Raw genomic sequence first — 23,017 nt, forward strand, 5'->3', positions numbered from 1 at the left:
ATAATATGCCATAAACTACTACAAATAAAAGATCAATGTAAAACACTAGAGTGGTCTGAGGACCACTCTGAGAAATTTATATAGTTGTTTGGGATTATATTCCCTTTAATATTAATTAAATAATACAAATTTGTGTTCTCTACCCTTAAAGCCACTGGCACTGATCAAAGTTGTATTTACATATAGGCACCCAAGGGCCTAGGGTGTCAGCTTTAAGGGAACAGCCATCAGGTAACTATATAATAAAATTTAATTTTTTTTAATAAAATTTAAAAAATCATCCTAGCTACTGCAGGAGACTTGCTGTGGTGGAGCTGTGGGGATGAGGGGTATAAGGTGCATTTAGTGCATCACAAGTGGAAGTGATACGCATAAAATCATATCCCCACGCTGGGGGGCACTTGGGCCCGGTGCCTAAGAATTGGCCATAGGGCTTATTTACAAACTAGAAGCCAAGGTACAAAGTGCAAAAACCATGCAAAGTCCTCCATTTTTTTTTTTCCACTTTTCAGTTTTCATCTTTCTTTGACAAACTGCTCTCTTTTGGAGCACAGAGACCTGGAGCTGCCCCCATGAACATGCTGCCTGGGTTTGGCAGTGCTGTATTTATAAGGAAAGGCAAGTGGTAATGACAGGGCCACCTGGTGCCCACCAACACTGTTCAATGTGTCACTGGGTTAGTAGGTGCTGTCTCCATAATAACTTGCCCCATGCACCACATCACTCCAGTATTAGTTATATAAGTTTATGTCAAAGTTTCAGTACATATGAAGGGGGCGTGAGTATGCTTTTCATTTGAAAAGTTTAGCATTTTTTCTAGCTATACTTTAAGTACAGAACTGGTACTATGTAATGCACTGACTAGAACCAGAGGTCCTCCCTTGTATAGTGTAGAGCAGAGCCTCTTTTATAAAGGTCAACTTCCCCTTGAATTATCGTTCCAGTGTTGTGACTCTAAAGCAGGGGTCCCCAACCTTTTGTAACGGTGAGCAAAACTCAGATGTAAAGAGTTGGACAGCAAAATAAGGGCTGTGATAATGACTTACAGCTGCCGAAAAAAGGATTCAGATGCTTAGCCATGCAACGCTCCTGTCATATTTAGTAAGCGTAGACATTGCAATGACTTTGGTGTTTAACTAGTAAATGTATTTTTCAAATTAACATCCTAGGAGGTCCCGCTTGGTGGCAATCATATGCCTCCTGGCTTTAGCACTTGGAGCAGTTGACTTTTTGCTGAACTGTTTAAATATCAGCTTCCCCATAGGCTAACATTGCACTTCGGTAGGTTTTAGGTGGCGAAGTAGGGGGGTCGAAGTTTTTTTAAAGAGACAGTACTTCGACTATCAAATGGTCGAACAAATTTTAGTTCGAATCGTTCGATTCGAAGTTGAAGTCGTAGTCGAAGGTCGAAGTAGCCAATTCGATGGTCGAAGTAGCCAAAAAAAACATTCGGAATTCGAAGTTTTTTTTATTCTATTCCTTCACTCGAGCTAAGTAAATGGGCCCCTACGTGTTATAAAGCACTTGCGCCTGTGCCGATGCTAAATGAGCCCCCGTGTGTTACAATGAACATAGCTAACATTCTATCCCATGCAACAATCCTTCTTAACCTCCCCAAATGTCACGGTTTGGAATTCTTTTAACTTTCTAAAATTCCATTCTTACCTGGGGGTTTTTAAACACTGCATATTTCTCATTCTTCTCCAAAAAATGAATCGTATTGACGCTGTCTCTTGTCCAGTTCGCTAAGATTTCAACAATGTTTTCATGGTCTTCGAAGAATCTCTCTGATAGGATAATAATAGCGACACGGGTAGGTCAGCATGTCACTTCTGGGAATGTGTGCTGGACATATTTCTTGTGCTACATACATATGTACATCATTATCCTGAGTTATTCTTTATGATTAGAATCACATTCGCCTTACAGACCTTTCAAGGCTGACTTTTTCTCTACTTGTAGTAAAGAATGTGTTGAGGCCACTTTATTACGAGTACAAAGTTATACGTCAATGTAATGCTACAGAAACAGCAATTGTCTTCTGGTTCTGACCTTGTGCACCATTCAAACAATGCAACAAGGGTGAGCTGAGAACTATATAATAATATACTGTACTTCTTTGGTGGCACCCAACCAGGCAGGACAATGACATGGGCATTTGTCCTGAACACTCAAATCATAGAGGCCTTTTGGATAATTTCTCTGGTGCCAACCAACCAGCCAGGGCTGGAAATGCTGAGAATGGCTATGGCAGAGAAATGGCATTCCCCCCCCCAATTAGAAAGAACCTTTGGAGTGGGAACTAGAGATATATAGCTATATTTATGGGGGTTATTTACTAAACTCCGAATACCCGAAATTCCCCGAAATCAGAAAAATGTGTGATTTTTTTTTTATAAAATCAGACTTTTAAATATATCACAAATTTTTCGAAATTTATTAAACCCCGAGGGCTAAAAAGCCTGAATATAAATCCACAGCATCTCAAACCTGTCGAGGTTGCATAAAAGTTAGGGATGCACCGAATCCAGGATTCGGCCAGGATTTGGCCCTTTTCAGCAGGATTCGGCCGTATCCTTCTGCCCAGCCGAACCGAATCCTAATTTGCATATGCAAATTAGGTGTGGGGAGGGAAATCGCGTGACTTTTTGTCAGAAAACAAGGAAGTAAAAAATGATTTCACCCTTCCCAGCCCTAATTTACATATGCAAATCAGGGTTCGGATTCGGTTTGGTATTCGGCCGAATCTTTTGCAAAGGATTCGGGGGTCCGGCCGAATCCAAAATAGTGGATTCGGTGCATCCCTAATAAAAGTCAAGGGGAACAATCCCATTTATTTTTGGTTGTGTCGGGGGTTTAGGGTGAAAACTTAGAAAAATTCTGAGATTTTTCACGAAAAAATCTTGAAAATTGGAGCTTTTCCTGCAAAGCAAATTTTCTGAAAAATATAATAATAAATAAGCGTTAAAAACCCGAGCGGGTTAGATTGGAGTTTGTAGCAGCCGATATTGAGATAAATTCAGACCTTGATAAATAACCCCCTAAATATATGTTAACTATGTTATCTCTATCATTTAAAAATGTAGTCTCTGTTTTTTTAGGGCACACGTCATACAGTTTATGTAAGAAAGCAAAATGGCAGGAGGAGGGTGAGTTCCTAGGTGCCACTTACCTATCTGGAGTTCAGGAGTGACTTCAAATAAGCACCACTCAATGCTGCAATCACAGTGGGTTTTCTCAAACAGATTATCCAGCACATCTCTCACTGTCTGATGCTCTTCCACCATCAGGGTTTTGGTGCTGCTGTCAATCATATGGACCTTAACAATCCGCTGCACAGACAGTGGGAATATACATCAATATCAAAGATAGGGGCATTAAAGGATATACACTAAGAATATATTCCTGTAACTCACATGGGGTTAATTATAAAAATCCGAATTTCTCTGAAATTAAATAAAAAAGTCAGACCAAACTAGATTTCTCAATAAAAAAAAAAACGGATTGGGCAAAACGACAACTTTTTCAGATTGTCACACAAAACCACAACCTTTTGAATTGACTCACGGAAAAAAAAAACTTTAATTTTTCGAGTTTTTAGCATTCGGACCTTAATAAATAACTGAGATTTATTAAGAGGTTTTTTTTTTATCAAAAGCTGAATTTTTCTGATGTTTTAAATAAAAAAGTCAGACCAAACTAGAATCCACGATTTACCCTTATTTATCATTAAAAAAACACTAAAAAATCCAATCAACAAAAACCACGACTTTTTCAAATTGTTGCACGAAAAAAAAAGTTGAAAATACTTCGAAATTCGACCATCGAATTGAATTACTTCAACTTTGAATATCGAAGTCAAAGTTTTTTTTCATTGAATTTGGCCATTTGCGGTCGAAGAAAAATCGTTTGTTAGATCGAACGATTTTTCTTCGACTTCAAAAAACGTAGAAATCTGCTCTAGAAGGTCCCCCATAGGCTAACATAACACTTCGGCAGGTTTAATTTGGCAAAGTATTAAAGTCAAAAATTTTTTAAAAGAGACAGTACTTCGATTATCGAATGGTCGAATATTCGAACTATTTTACTTCAATTCAAAGTCGTAGTATCCTATTCGATGGTCGAAGTATCCAAAAAATTCACTTCGACCCTTGATAAATCTGCCCCCAAATGTTGAAACTAAGAAATGTTTTTATTTTATTTTTTTAAATTATTATTATTTTATGGAAAATATGTACTTGTAAAGACCTGCTTCTAACCAGGTGCAAAATGTTTTCAAAGGTGACTGGCAGAGCTAAGGGGGGAGGGCAAACAGTTGGCACTAAATGATCACTAGATAATTCCAATTTGCTTTTAACAGTTGCTATAGTTTGCAGTCATCAGGAAGCAGAAGTGCTGCAGTTATTCACAGGAAGAAGACCTGATACAATGAACGCGAGGCTGCCAGTTTGGCGCTGATATAGAGGAAGTTATGTGGCTTCATAATTGGAACACAATTTAGTCCAGCAAGAGGGAGTTTAAATGGCTCATGAGTGTTCCTTCTCTCCCCTATAGTCTCATATATTGTTCTGCAAATTGTTGTCTTGCGATATATATATATATATATATATATATATATATATATATATATATATATATATATATATATATATATATATATATATATATATATATATATATATATATACACAAACAAGGGAAAGTTGTGCTCACCACTATTTTTTAAAACCATTAGGCGGGGGTGCAATGAGGGTGTGACCACAAAATACATATAGTCAAATACAAGATTCCTCTGCACTCAACTCATTATCAATATATTTAAGACAGCGACATTTTGTGCACACTGCTACTAGAAAATGCCTTACCCTTTAAACAAAACAGGGATTGTTTGTCCATATATTGCAATATATTTAAGCTGGCCAACTACGTCAAAGTCATCCCATATCTGGCCAGTCCTACGCTCAATTTTCATCTGATTCATTAAGAATTCTGTTGCTTCATTATACATTTTACAAAGGGAAAAATGGTGAGCACAACTTTCCCTTGTTTGTTATAGTTATACAGGAGCAGTGACCAGCTCCATGTTGTAGCTCCCACCCCCTCCAACTATAGTCAGGTGATCCCACTGGTGTCTAATAAAAGGGCAGCCAAGTTTGGGAGTTTTACTTTGAAAGCAGCAAGTTAAGTTGCAGGTAAAACCAAGTCCCTTTGTAAAATGTATAATGAAGCAATAGAATTCTTAATGAATCAGATAAAATTGAGCGTAGGACTGGCCAGATATGGGATGACTTTGACGTAGTTGGCCAGCTTAAATATATTGCAATATATGGACAAACAATCCCTGTTTTGTTTAAAGGGTAAGGCATTTTTCAGTAGCAGTATGCACAAAATGTCGCTGTCTTAAATATATTGATAATGGGTTGAGTGCAGAGGACCTCTTGTATTTGACTATATATATATATATATATATATATATATATATATATATACACACACACACACACATATACAGGTATGGGACCTGTTATCAAGAATGCTCAGGACCTGGGGCTTTTCGGATAACGGATCTTTCTGTAATTTGGATCTCAATACCATAAAGGAGAAGCAAACCCCTTATTTAAAAAAAAACCCTACCCCAGGCATGGATTCACTGTGAATTTTTGAGTTTCGCCACCCGCGAATGTTTTAACATTCGTCAAAATTGGCACACGCATAAAAATTGTTGCACGTCAAGATTATTCGAACGGACATTGACTTTAATGCATTTGGACAAAATAGTCGCTTGCGTCAAATTTACTTTGATTCTCATTAACTTCAATGCCTTTCGTGAATTATTACAATATTATTTTCACTGCTACTTACCTTTTTAACTTTGGCTTCCTTCATCTTGCTCAGGGCAAGATTAATTTTATTAGCTTTTGCCTTTGACTCCAGTTCTTCCTAAAAGACATTTTGGCAAAGATAAAATGCTCATTAATGCATATTCCTTCCTTTTCCTGTGGCAACCATCCCCCATGAAACAATGAAACAATTGGCAGGAAATAAATCACATGTAACATTAGTGCAGCATGAAAATCTAAACAGATTATAAAAATAGATTTCAAAATAGCTATATACAAAATAAAGCTTCCCCTTAACAGCAAAAATGTGCCATAATGGCACTAATGTCTTGTTTGCAGATAATTTAATTGGAATTTGTTTAAAAAATCTCAAAGGTAGGAATCAAACAGGAGAAAATCTAGTTATATAGCAGGTGGAGGGACACAATTTGTACTTCCCTGACTGCATGATTTGCCGATTTATGTAATTTCTGTAAATTTCATATATCCTAACTCAACTTCCTATATGCACTAGGCAGAGCCATAGGGGAGGCATTTTTATGATAACTATAAAATATATGGCAGCCGCTGGGAAGATTTAATTGTTTACGAAAACTCCATGGAAGAACCTGAGATTGGGGAGCAGGGGAGGGTTATAACCCAGAGACCTCCTATCATCAGCATCACTTCTTGGAGGAATATGTGAATGAAAATGTGGTTGAGGGAGCTAAGTGTGTTCCTTAGACCTGCCTGGTCAACCTTCTTCAACGTGACCAATGTCTGTTACAATTTGCAGTGAGTACCTCAAATTGTTAAGCAATAGATAGGGTGCTCAATCAGCAAAGATCCAGTATTTAGCTGGATTTCAGGTGCAGATTTTCCTTTGGCTGGCCTGTTGTTTATCCTAAGTAATGTATAGTCTAGTGGTATTTTTTAAAATACAAGCACTTGCATATTTATTACATTACTTAGACAGGGGACCAGGGAATGTGCACTGATTAATTGGCCAGGTGAGTAGCACTTCTATTGTATTTAAACGAATTATAATTTAGCCTTGGGAGTGCACCCACAACCCCCCTTTGCTATAGTCTATTGGTAAGTTTTCTGCCTCTGCAGTGTATTCTGGGAGGCAAATCTATGAACTAACATATTATTTCCTAAATGCTTTTGTAAAGCCAGTGAATTCTTGGGGCATAAAGTCAATTTCCCATAGAAGTTCAGGATGAACATTGGTGGATTGGTACGAAACAAGTATTTTAAGTTGGGGTGCATTGAATCCAAGATTCGGTTGGGGATTTGGCCAAGATTCAGACTTTGTCAGCAGGATTCAGTTCCTTTTCAACACTTCCTTAACCACATTTGCATATGTAAATTATGGTCCGTATTTGGTTCATTACTCGGGCGAATCTTTTATAAAGGATTTTGGATTAGGTTGAATCCCAAAACAGTGGATTTGGTGCATCCCTACTTTAAAATGACAATAAAAAGATTTATTAAAAAGTGTTGCACATCGGCAGGCATTCCAGTAACAGCTAAAACTGTACAATCATGCATAATTAAGGACTTTCTTTTTACCCACCAATCTGCTTATTGTCACCAACCTCCCCTCACCACTAGACCCAACTGCATTGTGGTGCCCCAATATCTTTACCACCCTAGGCCTAAGCCCTTGTGGCCTCACCACAAATGTGGGCCTGCAAAACAAAATGCACTGTCACATTAGGAGTAAATGGGAAAATAATTTTCACTAAACTCAACAGAAATGAGCAATATCATTTGAACCTGTTTGCACTGTCAAAATTAAAAAAAAGGATATTATTTTAGCATTGGAGACAAATATTTTTGAGAAAGCTATTGTAACTGTTGTTTGAGTGGAGATTATATTTCATTTTACCTGTTGTAAGGGGCTGATAGGTGCAAAATTATCCCTTATCCATAACGACAAATCAGGTATTCATTTAGATCAGCCTGGTCCGAGATACAAATGAACACTCTGATTGGCTGCTCTAGGGTAACTGCCCTGTTGCTATTTAGCACCTATGTCATACAGTAGATCAGCCCCTACATCTGGGAACTGATATGGAAACTGTCTGCTCAAAGTGTTCATGTTCAGTGCTAGGAATAGACTGGAATGTTATGTGGCTTTTCCACTGTTCTAAATGCACGTGGCAAAAGGGGGCAGGTGGTGAGGAATAGAGTATTAAAGGGATACTGTCATGGGAAATAAACATTTTTCAAAATCAATCAGTTAATAGTGCTGATCCAGCAGAATTCTGCACTGAAATCCATTTCTCAAATGAGCAAACAGATTTTTTTATATTCAATTTTGAAATCTGACATGGGGCTAGACATATTGTCAATTTCCCAGCTGCCCCAAGTCATGTGACTTGTGCTCTGATAAACTTCAATCACTCTTTACTGCTGTACTGCAAGTTGGAGTGATATCACCCCCTCCCTCCCCCCCCCCCCCCCGCAGCCAAACAAAAGAACAATGGGAAGGTAACCAGATAACAGCTCCCTAACACAAGATAACAGCTGCCTGGTAGATCTAAGAACAACACTCAATAGTAAAAACCCATGTCCCACTGAGACACATTCAGTTACATTGAGAAGGAAAAACAGCAGCCTGCCAGAAAGCATTTCTCTCCTAAAGTGCAGGCACAAGTCACATGACCAGGGGCAGTTGGGAAATTGACAAAATGTCTAGCCCCATGTCAGATTTCAAAATTGAATATAAAAAAATCTGTTTGCTCTTTTGAGAAATGGATTTCAGTGCAGAAGTCTGCTGGAGTAGCACTATTAACTGGTGCGTTTTGAAAAAAAACATGTTTTCCCATGACACTATCCCTTTAAACTCTAATTAACAGGTCAATAGTATTGAATATTTTATGTGTAACTTGTGTTGCATATTGCCTCTTTAATATCAGACAGCATTTAATACACGAAAATCCTGTAGCATAGAAAAATACTGTCTGCAGAGAAGAAATTCAGGCAACCTAGTAACCCCACAGCCCAATTATGAACATAAGATTTCCTACATTACAGTAGTTTCTTTTTACTGCAGCAATATCTCAAAATCTCAGTGGCAAGGCTTTATTTTTTTCAGAATTACCTGTGTTTTTGGCTCAGTAAGAGGATCAGGAGGTGGAGGAGGATAATGTGGATCAAATTCTGGAGGAGGTGGTAGAAGAGATAGGTCTTCTGTTATTATACTAGGCATGGGGGGTGGATGAAAATGGTAGCTGTTGCTGGCATCTGCAGGAGGAAATGGTGCCGTGCTTTTGTTGTTGTAAGTGGCAACATTCTGTTCAGCGTCAGTGATATCGGCCACTAATTCGGCCATTAATGCATCAAGGTCATTGTCTTCCAGTGCATTGAGCGACTCTGTAACGCAGTAAAAAGCAGGATGGTACAATTTATATTTGCACTTTATTTGCTGCTGTTACAAGGTACAGTCTTCAAAATATATTAACTATGAATGCCCTGATCACCTAATTCCCTTAATATGGAAAGTCCAAGGTCGAAGGCATTCTGTATAATAAAACCCATACTTGAGCTTGCATTGGTTGCACATTGGAGGCCTATGGAAAGGCCTTAGCTCAGAGTAGAATGATTAAAAACATCCTCTGTTGAACACCACATTGCATCAATACACGACAGATAGAATTAAATTCAATGGCTTCTTTATTGCTATGGGTTACATGGCACGGACCAAGTGAACCTACATGAGCGACATTACTTACCATTTAAATCTTTAAAGCCAACGGAGAAGTTGATCTCTGTTGTTGACGCACTGCGTGTCGGAGGTGGAAGGGTTTCTATTTCTAAACTCTGGGGAGAATAACAGATGGAACAATATTAATATCCTGCATTAAAACTCAATACTGAACTATACATAATTACATAAGGTTAAATACCCTGTGTCTTTTAGATACAAGAAGGTAGATCAAATTGGGAAGGATAGGGGTCGGTCATTGGGAGGCATGGTTAGTGAGGTTAAAAGGGAGGGGAAGAAGTGGAGCAAAAAGAAAAGTCGAGAGAATATATAATGAGGATAGGTGAAAAATAAGTGCCCAGGTTGAGATGGTTTCAGAACTGGGTAATAAGCCTTGAAGGATTATATACTGTCTCATCTTTCCCTTTTTTGTAAGTTCCGTATACCAAAAGTATGTTTTGTTTTGTAAAACTGTTTGGAAACCATGAGTGGTCTACAATCCCATTCCTTCCTCTGCTTTCTCTCCCATGCTACACTCACTTCATGTCCTGTTCCTGCCTTCCTACCCAGCTTGCCTCTCTGCCTTCAACATACAATGTAACTAATTGAAACTCTGAGGAACTAAATTCTTTGTATTAATACACTATATGGCCAAAAGTATTCAAACACCTTCCAGTCCAACATCCCATTTCCAAATATTAATATGAAGTTGGTTCTCAGTTTGCTGCTACACTTCTAGGAGGACTTCGTAGAATATTCGTATGGAACATTGTTGGTGGGATTTGTTTCCACTCTTGTATAACTGTGTAGGTGATCAGACAAATCCTTCCCCTGTTTTTCTGTCTGTGACATCATCCAGCCCAGTTTCAGGCTGGAGAGCCATCCGATTGGCTGGCGCCCTAGTGCATCTTTGGGAGAGAGGGAATGCCTAACTTGGGAGCCAAATGTACAGGGTTTCCCACAGAGCTTAGAAGGGGAATCCCTGCTGCAGCAGCTAGAGAGAATCAGATATGTAAAGAGCGACATGGCTACTTAAAGGAGTTCCTTAATGAATTGAGGACAGAATTAATACTATAAGGCTAGGGCCAGACGGGGCCCTCAATTTATGTTCTTAATCAGCACTCATACAAACTGTGTTGATGAAATTTGAAAATGTCCATAAGAATTTTCAAAGCATAAAGAATGCAGGTCGCTCCTACAGTATGTCCGAATAGATCCACTACATCTGAATAACTGTATTCAATATCAACCTAGCTGCAAGTGTACATTTTAGCAGTTCTATTCTAAAAACTCTACGTTTTATGCAAGAAACGGACCCATTGAACAATTGCTCATGTATTTCCAGAGGTGATTCAGATGAACAAGTGCTGAAACTAATAGTTTTTCAACACAAACATTCTCTCTGCATCGAAATGTGATTTTCTCACGGTTACTGAAAGGGAACAAGGCACACTGACATTATTTTGGATGAAGCCTTGAAAAGAACTGAAAGAACTTGAGTCATTTCCTTTGTATATGACTGTATATGACTATGATGTCACTCTGTCTGTTCCCCAGGCAAACTAGAAAGGATGCCAAACACACTGAACTGATTTTTTGTTTCCCCTTATAGTCAATATTTATTCAGTCCGGGACAACTCTGTGTGGAGCTGGGTAGCAATGTGGAATTTAGTAGAGATGGTGAATTTAGAAGAATGAATTACAGTTATAGCTGCCTTCATTCACAAAGTTATTATTCACTGAGTGCTCAGTCTCACCTGTGTTAGAAGATCCATTTCTCCCAGCAAATTGCTGAACATTTCATCTATTTCGTCCATCTGCAAAGAGAAAAATGGGATGATTTGGCCAAAGCTTGGTGCAGTTTCATGGGAAAAAGAAATTTTCCTAAAGGAGATTTTGCTACAACATTTTCTAAATTTCCTTCTCCAAATAGTTTTTTCTCAGATAACTTGGGAAAATTTTTGGAGATTATCTAACTTTGACATAACTGCTTCCTCCATTGTTTATTCAATGGCAAATGAATAAACTTTCGTTGCTCTGCTACTTTTACGGATTTAAAGTGTTCTTCACCTTTGAGTTAACTTTAATGTGATCAAGAGAGTAATATTTTGAGACAATTTGCAATTGTTTTTAATTTTTTATTATTTGCGAGTTATTTAGCTTTTAATTCAGCAGCTCTCCGGTTTGCAATGTCAGCAGTGTGGTTGCTAGGATCCAAATGAACCTATATGAATAGGAGAGGGCTGAATAGAAAGTAATAAGTAATAAAAAGTAGCAATAACAATAATTTTGTAGGCTTGCAGAGCATCTGTTTTTCAGATGGGGTCAGTGACCCCATTTGAAAGCTGAAAAGAATGAGGAGCAAAAGACAAATAATTAAAAAACTATACAAAAAAGACCAATTGAAAAGTTGCTGAGAATTGACCACTCTATAACATACTAATGTTAACTCAAAGGTGAACTACCCCTTTAATACTATTTAAGTTATCATACACATACATGGAATAGTATTCCTACTATGATGTCACAGAAACCCTATAGAATGGATATTGGATTTCCATTGGATCAAACCAGGGAAATAGAAAGCAGCGACAGGGGAAATTGCTTCTTAAAGCTGCACTTTGCAAACTAAACCTGGCAAGTAAATGCTCCTTTATCTGTGTTAAATAACAGGAAAGCCTAGTTATCTTTTAAGAGCTGGGTAGTATTGCAGCAGTAAGATTTGTAAATTGCATTGCTGTGGGTGAGCGAGTGTTAGTTTGGGAGTTAGTAAATCACCCTATATTGTATTATCACCAGCACTGGGGTAACTATAGAGTAAGCAGACCCCATGGCCGCAGTAGGGCATGGATCATGGGATCTGCTTAATTTATAGTTGTTAGCTGGGTTGGACTGGGCTGGCAGGACACCGGGAAAAAACCTGGTGGGCCCACGGCTCTCATGGGCCCCGTCAGCCCAGATCTGCTCCCACCTACCTGGCGTTCTGCTCTCAGTGATCTTTCCCAGCCATGACCGATAGAAGAAAATCAGGTACACACTGGTCGGGGGAGGAGGGTCGAGGGCAGCTGGCCGGGGGGGCCTGAAGTTGGCCGGGGGGGGGGAGGTTGGGGCCCAGAGCCAGTCCGACACTGGTTGTTAGAAGTCCCCTGTCCCAAGATGATCTCCTACCTACTGTGGTGCTAGCAGGTGGGGGAGTGTGTAGAGGTTGTTGTGCACACCGGGCCCCTCTGCAGAGATGCTTTAGGCACGCACTCCAGAGACTCCACGGACACGGTGTAAAATCAAAAACCCGTAATCTTTATTCCACAGATAACACCTTAAGTGTTTCATGTTTTTCCATACAACCAATGACTACGCGTGGAAACACACAAAGCGCATAAGGTGTTATCTGTGGAATAAAGATTACGGGTTTTTGATTTTACACCGTGTCCGTGGAGTCTCTGGAGTGCGTGAGTAAAGCAGCTCTGCAAAGTAACGTTTTCTCCCCAAGCTACGGGTTCGGGGCGCAGCACCCGTGCCATCAACGGAGAACGGTGAGTACACACGACTTAAAAGACTATATGTAAGCCAGTGATGGGTTCAGGGCAGTGACATCCGAACTACATCCAACACTTGGTGAGCGCGTGTTTTAAAATGAAAACATAAAAGTTTAAGCGTCCAAGAGGTTAATTGTATAATTACGCCAGCAGCACCTGTCTTAAGTTCGGCATCTGTACACCGGGCCCCTCTGAAAAATTTGGGGGGGGGGGGTGCGTTGTAGTTAACCATAAGAGCCGGGCCAGGCCGAACACCCTTAGGCAACCTGGCTGGTAGCGGTGGTGGCTGGTCGCGCGCATGCGTGAAATGGCGCTGGACTGGCATATAGAACAGAACACCGGAGAGAGGGGACCAGACCTGGGGAAGGCGACAGAGGTGGTACGTGCCTGGCGCCCCCCCAGCTTTTGCACCCTAGGCACGTGCCTACTCTGCTTACCCCTAGTTCCAGCCCTGTTAGCCACTGATCACCAAGATTAGAAGTACTGTATTATAAACATGTGCAAACACTCATTAGGAAGAAGTCTTTCTCCCTGTTTAAATTCAAACTCTGATGAAATCAAACATGGGAATGAAGTTTAAAAGAAAATGTGTTTTGCTTGCTTGGCCTTACATCATCTTCATTGTCATCAATGTCTATTTATATAGCACCAGCATCAAGTTATGCAGAATAAAAATGACATCAGAGGGTCCTGCTCATAAGAGCTTACTATCTGAAGTGACTTCTGTTTCCCCATGGATCCAGAGTTGACTGTTAATCAGTGCAAGATCCAATATAGGGTGGGAAGAGGAATGTGGGCATTTTAGAAAGGGACAGACAAGTACTGCTTTCAAAAGCTGTACCTATACAAATAACATAGTAACCATTGAAATCTCCAAAGAAATATATATTGAAAAGCTGCTTAGAATAACGTTTTCTTTTATTGGGCAAACCATTATTTTTTGGGATGTCATTCTCTTTAAAGGGGGTCCTCTACCCAAAACATGTTTCTTTTGCATAATGAAAGAAACCGTAATGCTAAGGATCTTTCCAGTATACATTCACTAATACATTTTAATTATAAATATAATTGAGACTGAAAGCAGGATTTCCCTTTCTGTTCTCTCGTTCTCACTTCTGAAACAAAGTAGAAGTTGGTTCTCTACAGGTCGGTTAATCAGCCGAGTGGGTGATTTAAGTCTCCCTAAACCAGTGAATATTAATTTCCCTACGACAAACAGAATGGAGGAAGTTGGAACTTCATATATCCAGCCGGGTTTTCTGTGGTTGTTATATAAGGTTCTGCCATATATAAGATTGACACTGTATTTATCTCATTATGACTTCTGGGGAAATGTATATGAAACTGGATGTTGGACTTGAATCTTAAAAATCTAAAAACCTGTGTTCCGCTATTATAACAATCTGTGTTAAATCATTTAAGCGTTACTGCCCATAGTATATATATACTAAAGCACATGCCCAGTAATCTTTATTCTGATATTTGCTTACATTAGGAAACAACGAGGAGTCAGTCAAGAAAAGCAAAGGGGAAGTAAAAGTACAAGTGCAGCACATTTAGAGTCAGCAGATGGAGTGGGAACTGATGAGAGACAGAGTGGTTGGATAGGAAGGAAAGTGTGGCAGACCCACAAACTGTTTCTTGCAGAAAGCAATATTATTTATGATGACAGTAGGACCATTGCTTTATCTGTAACTCCACCATGTTAGAATAAGTACAGTCAATGGAAAGGAAATGATAACCCTCCCCCCCTTCGGCCATCTGTTTTTAATCACTAGTCAATTGCCACAGACTTTAGTGCTGCTTTCCAATATGAACGCTCTGTGCAAGTGTTTCCAGTACAGACACAACAAGGGAAGCTTTGGGGGTTTTGTTAGCAGATCCCATGCAAGGAAAGCACACTAGTGGCTTTGAACATGCTCAGACTGGCAATTTGGGGATTGTTTCAAATGGCAGAGGGGCAGCTATAAGATGCCATAGACAGTTACTATATATTGAGCTGGTGGGGGCCTCTGTGTACTTGAAATGCCAGGTGCCTTTTTGGAATCCCAGATCAGGCCTGGCTTGGAGGAATGTCCTTTTGGGACCCACAAAAGACCTTAAGGGTCAGGGAACACAGGCAAATTCGGGGAGATTAGTCGCCCGGCAACAAATATCCTCTTCTTCGGTGGCGACCAAACTGCCTCCCCTGTCTTGGAAAACAAATGCTCCGAGTGCCATCCCACCGTCGATTTACATTTTAGCCGGTGGGATGGCATTCGGAGCATTTGTTTTCTGAAGTTGCCTGAAGTTTCCTCATCAGGCAGAGGAGGCAGTTTGGATAAATTAGTCGCCCCGAAGAAGAGGAGATTTGTCGCCGGGGGACTAATCTCCCCGAATCTGCCTGTGTGCCCTGACCCCAAGGTTGCAACCAAACTATAGCTACTATGGATCCTTGAAAGGATCAAACTGACCCACCAGGAAACCTTCCAAAGTGGGACCCACCACCCTGGTCCCTGCACAGAGGTTGGCGCTATGTCTGTGTCAGGCCAGTTTGTAAAGGCAGAGGGGTGCAGCAAGGCAAGGGTGTCGGATGTTATAGGGATTGTAAGTGGCAGTTGGGGGCCCTTGAGGCCAGGTGTTCTGGTGGGCCAAAAGGTCCCCCAAATCCGAAACTGATCCTTGATCATCACATGTATGTATGTATGTATATTTTTATTTGTAAAGCACTCCTTGAGGGCAAAGCACTGTACAACAAAACAATAAATTAGTAGTAACAAACAAGGGGTCATTGGAATCACATGACTACTTGTGTCATGGGAGTATGCCCAGTGCTGTATTTCTAAACCCAATACATTAATCTATGCAAAAATACTGATTTCCTATTTGTAATCAGAGATATTAATTCAGCTTTTGGCTGAACATCTCTCTGAAAGTCAGAAATTTAGCAACAGTAGGTATAGGTATTAGCAATACCAATACCTATACAGTGCCATACAAGTGCCTACAATTAGGGTCTCTGACATTCTCACCTCCAAAGAGAGCTTATGAGTTAAAGGCTTGGTATTAGTAGTCTAAAATTGTTTGTAATTGCTCAAACCACTAAAAATAGAAAATGTATGTTAATTGCAAAAGTGCTCGGAGCAACACTCTGAATAGACATTCATCAATTCACTTTGTGTGTTTATCTTTATAGGCAATATCAGGGGCGTAACTACAGAGAAAGCAGACCCTGCGCTTGCAGGGGGGCCAGTGGAATAGGGGGCCCAGTGAGGCCCTAATTAATAGCCAATTTTAATATGTCTGGGTAGAACAGGCCACCTTATCAATATTTTAGGGGCCTAAATTGAATCTGCTGTGGGGCCCAGTGACATATAGTTACGTCACTGGGCAATATACCTCCTTGTTTAGCATGAGTGCAATGAATAAGGCTTACTTTTTGCCTATTTTTTTTAATAAGGAAACATCTGAATTTTTTGTTGTTTCTTAAGCTAAACAAGTCCTTGATAATGGGCCCGGAGGGGCCCGAAACGTTGCCCTTTTGCGGATACATATGGGCTAAATAAAACACTGATTTCAAAAAGCAATCTAACGGTGTGCTTCTGGATTTTTGACTACAAGTATCTATGACCCTGTGCAAGGGGAGGGTCTTCCGGTAAAAGCACCCGGCACCTTCAACCAGTGATCACCGGTCAGGTAGAGCTTCTCCACTATCGTGCAAAGCTAAACAAGACCAGCGGGGAAACTGATGCCACTCCATGTCTGGTCCTTGGAAGGTAAATCATTAGATTTCCAAAAATACATCCCCTCCCTTTCCTTTTGTTGTGACTGTTTTGTTAGTAGGAGCCCATTATGCAGATGGATTATCTGTGTGCTGGGAATCTAATGATCTATCTCCCAAGGACAAAACATGGAGTAACTTCAGTTTCCCTCTTCGCCCTGTTTAGCTGAAGAAATAGCAAAAACTATTGATTCTCTGTGATTAAAACAATAGGCAAAAAGAATGTTGGACACAAGTCCTATTCACTGGACTCATGTCACACAAGTGGGAATACTGCCCCTTTAAGGAGGTCTTTCAAATTAGGCCATTATTATGTCAAACAGTTGGAGAATAAACACTTATTAATTAGAATGTTATGTAACCTGCACCTATGCAGATAATGAACATAATGCTAATGATATTGATTCAATAAATAATAAGGAATGGTGCAGAAAGCCGCTTTGCAAGGTAAATACACAGTTAACAACTGGGTGTGGCCCATACAATACATTACTTGAGGAACTGATATGAAGTAACCATTTCAAGGAAACTAAGGAGGAAGTAAAGTTAACCCTTACTTTCTGAAACAAACTCCATTGCTTTGCTCATAAGGGTTACATCTCTACAAAGTGTAGGGTATGTAGCCCGGATTTACGATACAATCGTATATGTTCGGACACCGCTGAAAGGAACCACCACCTCAAAACACTCAAAGCAGACTTCATCAACAGGGACGATAACCCCATGATTGTAGATCAATACATGCAGCCACCAGGATTCCCAGAAGTCACCTTCTACAGTATAAACAAAAACCTAAAATAAATCTGATTCCCCTAGTGGTCACATACAATCCACAACTAAGGACCCTCAGAAAAATAGCCAGAGATCTACAAGGAACACTTCATAAGGACGAGAGGCTCAGAAGCATATTCCAGACCCACCACTAATAGCATTCAGACAGCCTCCCAACCTAAAGTCACTAATAACAAGAAGTGCCTTATTGCTCCCCACCAAAAACGGAACATATCCCTGTGGCAAAAAACAATGCAAAACCTGCCCGCACATCCTGACTTCAGACAAAATACCAATTCCGGACATATTAGTGGAATAAAGTATCCATGGTCACTACAACTGTTCTTCTTCCATTGTGGTGTACTTAAAGGGATCCTGTCATCGGAAAACATCTTTTTTTCAAAACACATCAGTTAATAGTGCTACTCCAGCAGAATTCTGCACTGAAATCCATTTCTCAAAAGAGCAAACAGATTTTTTTATATTCAATTTTGAAATCTGACATGGGCCTAGACATTTTGTCAATTTCCCAGCTGCCTCCAGTCATGTGACTTGTGCCTGCACTTTAGGAGAGAAATGCTTTCTGGCAGGCTGCTGTTTTTCCTTCTCAATGTAACTAAATGTGTCTCAGTGGGACATGGATTTTACTATTGAGTGCTGTTCTTAGATCTACCAGGCAGCTGTTATCTTGTGTTATGGAGCTGCTATCTGGTTACCTTCCCATTGTTCTTTTGTTTGGCTGCTGGGGGGAAAAAGGGAGGGGGGTGATATCACTCCAACTTGCAGTACAGCAGTAAAGAGTGATTGAAGTTTATCAGAGCACAAGTCACATGACTTGGGGCAGCTGGGAAATTGACAATATGTCTAGCCCCATGTCAGATTTCAAAATTGAATATTAAAAAATCTGTTTGCTCTTTTGAGAAATGGATTTCAGTGCAGAATTCTGCTGGAGCAGCACTATTAACTGATTCATTTTGGAAAAAAATTTTTTCCCACGACAGTATCCCTTTAATACAATGCACTAAATGCATAACAGGGGGGCTGTATATAGTGGAGACTGGGCAAAGTCTGAGAAAGGACTGCACCAGGTCAGAAATACCAAGTGTCTGTATATGGACTAAGAGATCGTATGGAATTCCTTTGATTCTACACTCCAATAATTCAGCCCTAATTTATACTCAGCCTCTTTGACCCACATTGTCTTGTACCTGTAATGGAATCCGAAGGTTCTTACCTGCATGGCGTCCAAGATGGCGACCAAGATGGCGTCCCCCTGCTCCACCATGTGGTCCCTGCTGGTCGCAGGCCATCACCGTCAAGATCGAGTCGCCCAGGGATTGGTCGCCGGCGACGGAACGGACGCCGGCGTCAGAATCGGGCGCCGGCGTCAGGACGTCAGCGTGGGGACGCTGGCGTCTGCGTCTGACACCAGTGCGTCAGTTTTTGGCGCCAAGCCCAGGACTATTTTAACCCCATTCCCCTTTTCTTCATTGCCCGATTATAGGTTCCTTTACTGTGTTCCTGGGTGTTATCATTCTGCTATATTTTCCTGTGTACCGTTTATTGCCTGTTTCCTGGACTTTGCTGATTGCCGCCTGAACTGACCCTTTTGCTTGTATTTGACGATTCTTCTGGATAAACCCTTTCTGTACTGCGAACCTGGTCTGGTCTCCTCTTTGGTCCTTACTATTACTGTGCCTTCGGGCCCGTTACAGTATAATCGGGCCATGGACCCTGCGGAGGAGACGCAAGTTACGCCCGATGTCTACCAAGCTGTCCGAGGATTGTCTTCTCGTCTTCTCTCTTATGAGAACCAGCAATCTCAGTTCAGCCAAGTCCTTCTGGCGATTCAGGAGAAGCTGTCCGCATTCCCGTCTGCGGCCCACGCCCCTGTTCCTAGACCTGCTACACCGGTATGTGTCCATGAGCCCCGCATACCTGCACCCCCTCTGTATTTCGGCGATCCGGAAGCATGTCGCGGATTCATCATCCAGTGTGAAATCCAATTTGCTCTGCTTCCCGGCCAGTATGTCTCAGAGCGTGCAAAGGTGGGCTTCATCATCTCCCGGTTACAAGGGAAGGCTCTGGAATGGGCATCACCACTCTGGGAGAAGCAAGATCCAGCCATTGACGATGCAAAAGTCTTCATCCGGGATCTCCGCACTGTGTTTGACGCGCCAGGTCGGTCTGCCTCGGCTTCTGCTCGGTTGTTCCAGTTACAGCAGGGAACTCGCTCTGTGCCGGAATACGCCATAGAGTTTCGTACCTTGCTGGCAGAAACATCCTGGAACAACGACAGTTATCACGCTGCCTTCTACAACGGCCTGGCAATGCGTATCAAGAATGACCTAGTGTCCCGCGAGATCCCTTCTTCTTGGGAAGATTTGGTTTCCTTGGCTGTAAGAGTCGATACCCGGCAGAGGGAACATCTTGCTGACTGTGAGCGGGTCTGGAAATCGCAGAGGTCTCAACCAGCTTTAGCTCCTCGCTTCCAGAGACCCATACTACCTCCCCAGTCTACTTCTACTTCTTCTGTTTCTCCTCCTCTGCCCGCCAAGAAGCAAGTACAGATTGGTCGCTCTCATCTGTCTGATCAGGAGAAACTTCATAGAAAGGCTACTGGACTTTGTTTCTATTGTGGGGGCAAGGCTCACTTCGCTCTGGAATGCCCCATTAAGCCTGGAAACGCCAGAGCCAAGGTTGGGGAAACCTTTCTGGGAGGAATTGTCCCCTCTCCACAGTCTTCTGCCCATCGATTTCTTCTTCCTGTGCAAATCCAATGGGGCTCCCGGAAAGTCTCCCTGCAAGCCTTCCTTGACTCTGGGGCCGCTGGAAACTTTATGGACAAGGTCTTCGCTGCTAATCACGCTATTCCTCTTCAGCCCATGGCGAATCCTCTTCGAGTCCTTGCCATCGATGACCGTCCTCTGTCTTCTGCAATCATTTCCCTGTCTACACAAGAACTTTCGCTTAAGGTGGGCACTATGCACTTGGAGAGACTGTCCTTTCTTATTATTGACTGCCCTTCCACTCCAATTGTTCTGGGGCTTCCATGGTTGTGTACCCATAACCCAGTCATTGATTGGACCTCCTCACAAGTCTCCCATTGGAGTCCTTATTGCCAACAGAATTGTTTGCCTGCTGCGCCCCTTGTCAAAGTTTCTTCTGTGTCTTCGAATCCTTCTCTTCCCCCCGTTTATCAGACCTTCTCCGATGTCTTCAACAAAGGCTCTGCTGAGACTCTCCCTCCTCACCGTCCTTACGACTGCCCAGTCGAGCTTCTTCCTGGTTCCATGCCTCCTCGTGGTCGCACCTATCCACTTTCTCCCTCTGAGACTGCCGCCATTCAGGAAAATCTTCAAAGAGGTTTTATCCGCCCTTCTTCTTCCCCTGCGGGAGCAGGGTTTTTCTTCGTTGAAAAGAAAGATGGAAGTCTGCGACCTTGCATTGATTACCGGGGGCTTAATAAAATTACCATTAAAAACCGCTATCCCCTCCCGTTAATTTCTGAACTTTTTGACCAGTTGAGAGGCGCCAGTCTCTTCACCAAGTTAGATCTTCGGGGCGCCTACAACCTCATTCGGATCCGTGAGGGGGATGAGTGGAAGACCGCTTTTAATACTCGTGACGGGCATTACGAGTACCTAGTAATGCCATTCGGTCTCTGTAATGCCCCTGCGGTCTTCCAAGAGTTTGTAAATGACATTTTCAGGGACTTATTGGGGCAAAGTGTGGTCGTTTACTTGGATGACATCCTTATCTTTTCCAAAAATCTCCAGGAACACCGTTCTCAAGTCAAAGAAGTTCTTCTTCGTCTTAGGAGGAATAATCTGTTCGCCAAATTGGAGAAATGCTCTTTCGAAGTGCCTACCATTCCCTTCCTTGGTTATATCATCTCCCAGCAGGGTTTCAAGATGGATCCCGCCAAAGTCTCGGCAATTATCGATTGGCCTCTTCCCACCTGTGTCAAGGCCATTCAGAGGTTTATTGGCTTCGCCAATTATTACAGACAGTTCATTAAAGGTTTTTCTTCCAAGATTTCTCCAATTCTTGCTCTAATCCGTAAAGGGGGTAGACCTCAACACTGGCCCCCTCAGGCTCTGGAAGCTTTTGAATCCCTTAAAGAAGCCTTTTCATCTGCACCAATTCTCAGGCACCCGGAACCTCTTCTACCCTTCTTCCTCGAAGTCGACGCCTCTGATGTGGGAGCGGGAGCAGTTTTGTCTCAAAGGTCCTCTTCCGACGGTAAATTACATCCCTGTGCTTTCTTTTCCAAGAAATTCTCTTCTTCTGAGCAAAACTACGATGTTGGGAATCGTGAACTACTTGCTGTCAAGTTGGCCCTGGAGGAGTGGAGGCATCTACTGGAAGGGTCTTCTGTTCCTGTAACCATCTTTACCGACCACAAAAACCTCGAATTCATCCAATCCCTCAAACGTCTCAATCCACGACAAGCCAGATGGTCTTTATTCTTTTCCCGTTTCAACTTCATCATCACCTTTCGTCCTGGCTCTAGAAACAGAAAGGCTGATGCCCTGTCCAGAAGTTTCATTTCCGAAATGCCTAGTTCCGAGGTTCCTGAACCCATTGTACCTTCTTCCAAGATTATCGCTGCCTTATTTCCGTCCTTGGCTTCGCAACTCCTCTCTGCCCAGACCTCGGCTCCTGGAAATGCCCCCTTGGGGGTTGCTTTTGTTCCTCCAGATTGTCGTCAATCCATTTTGTCCCAAGTCCACACCTCTAAGCAAGCCGGTCATCCGGGAATTGAAAAAACCACTGAACTACTTTCACGCCTGGTGTGGTGGCCATCCATGAGAAAGGACGTCAGAGACTTTGTTTCTTCCTGTGCCACCTGTGCTGTCTCTAAATCTGGACATTCCTCCCCCAAGGGTCTTCTCTTGCCATTACCCATCCCATCTCGCCCTTGGACTCATTTGGCGATGGATTTCATTGTCGACCTGCCCTTATCCTCCGGCCACACTGTCATCTGGGTGGTGATCGATAGATTTAGCAAGATGGCCCATTTCACTCCTCTTCGAAAATTGCCTTCTGCTCCTGAACTCGCTGAACTGTTTATTAAACACATTTTTCGTTTACATGGTTTCCCTGCCGAGATTGTGTCAGATCGAGGTTCTCAATTTGTCTCTAAGTTCTGGAGAGCTCTGTGCAAGGTTCTTAATATTTCTCTTCAGTTTTCCTCAGCTTATCACCCACAGTCTAATGGTGCCGCTGAACGGGTCAACCAGGCTTTGGAGCAGTTTCTTCGGTGCCACGTGTCCCTGTGCCAGGATGATTGGTCGGATCTTCTTCCCTGGGCTGAGTTCGCTCATAATAACGCTTTGCATTCCTCTTCTTTGAAATCTCCATTCTTCTGTGTATATGGTCGGAACCCGTTGGCCTTCCCTCAGGATCTTCT

The 23,017-nt window shown here is 41.8% G+C and overlaps 1 protein-coding gene across 3 annotated transcripts in view; it reads right to left on the minus strand.

The window, feature by feature from the left end:
- apbb1ip.S (amyloid beta (A4) precursor protein-binding, family B, member 1 interacting protein S homeolog) overlaps nucleotides 1-23,017 on the minus strand; it is a 133,925-nt gene that overhangs the window by 23,697 nt on the left and 87,211 nt on the right. For all 3 annotated transcript variants that reach the window (XM_041567190.1, XM_041567189.1, NM_001093637.1), the window contains 6 exon segments: nucleotides 11,292-11,351; nucleotides 9,563-9,650; nucleotides 8,932-9,203; nucleotides 5,863-5,940; nucleotides 3,173-3,332; nucleotides 1,666-1,787 (listed from right to left, as the gene is read on the minus strand). In XM_041567190.1, coding sequence (XP_041423124.1) covers nucleotides 1,666-1,787; nucleotides 3,173-3,332; nucleotides 5,863-5,940; nucleotides 8,932-9,203; nucleotides 9,563-9,650; nucleotides 11,292-11,351 — 780 coding nt within the window.

Source organism: Xenopus laevis, chromosome 6S, assembly GCF_017654675.1.
Source record: "Xenopus laevis strain J_2021 chromosome 6S, Xenopus_laevis_v10.1, whole genome shotgun sequence".
Lineage (NCBI taxonomy): Eukaryota > Metazoa > Chordata > Amphibia > Anura > Pipidae > Xenopus > Xenopus laevis.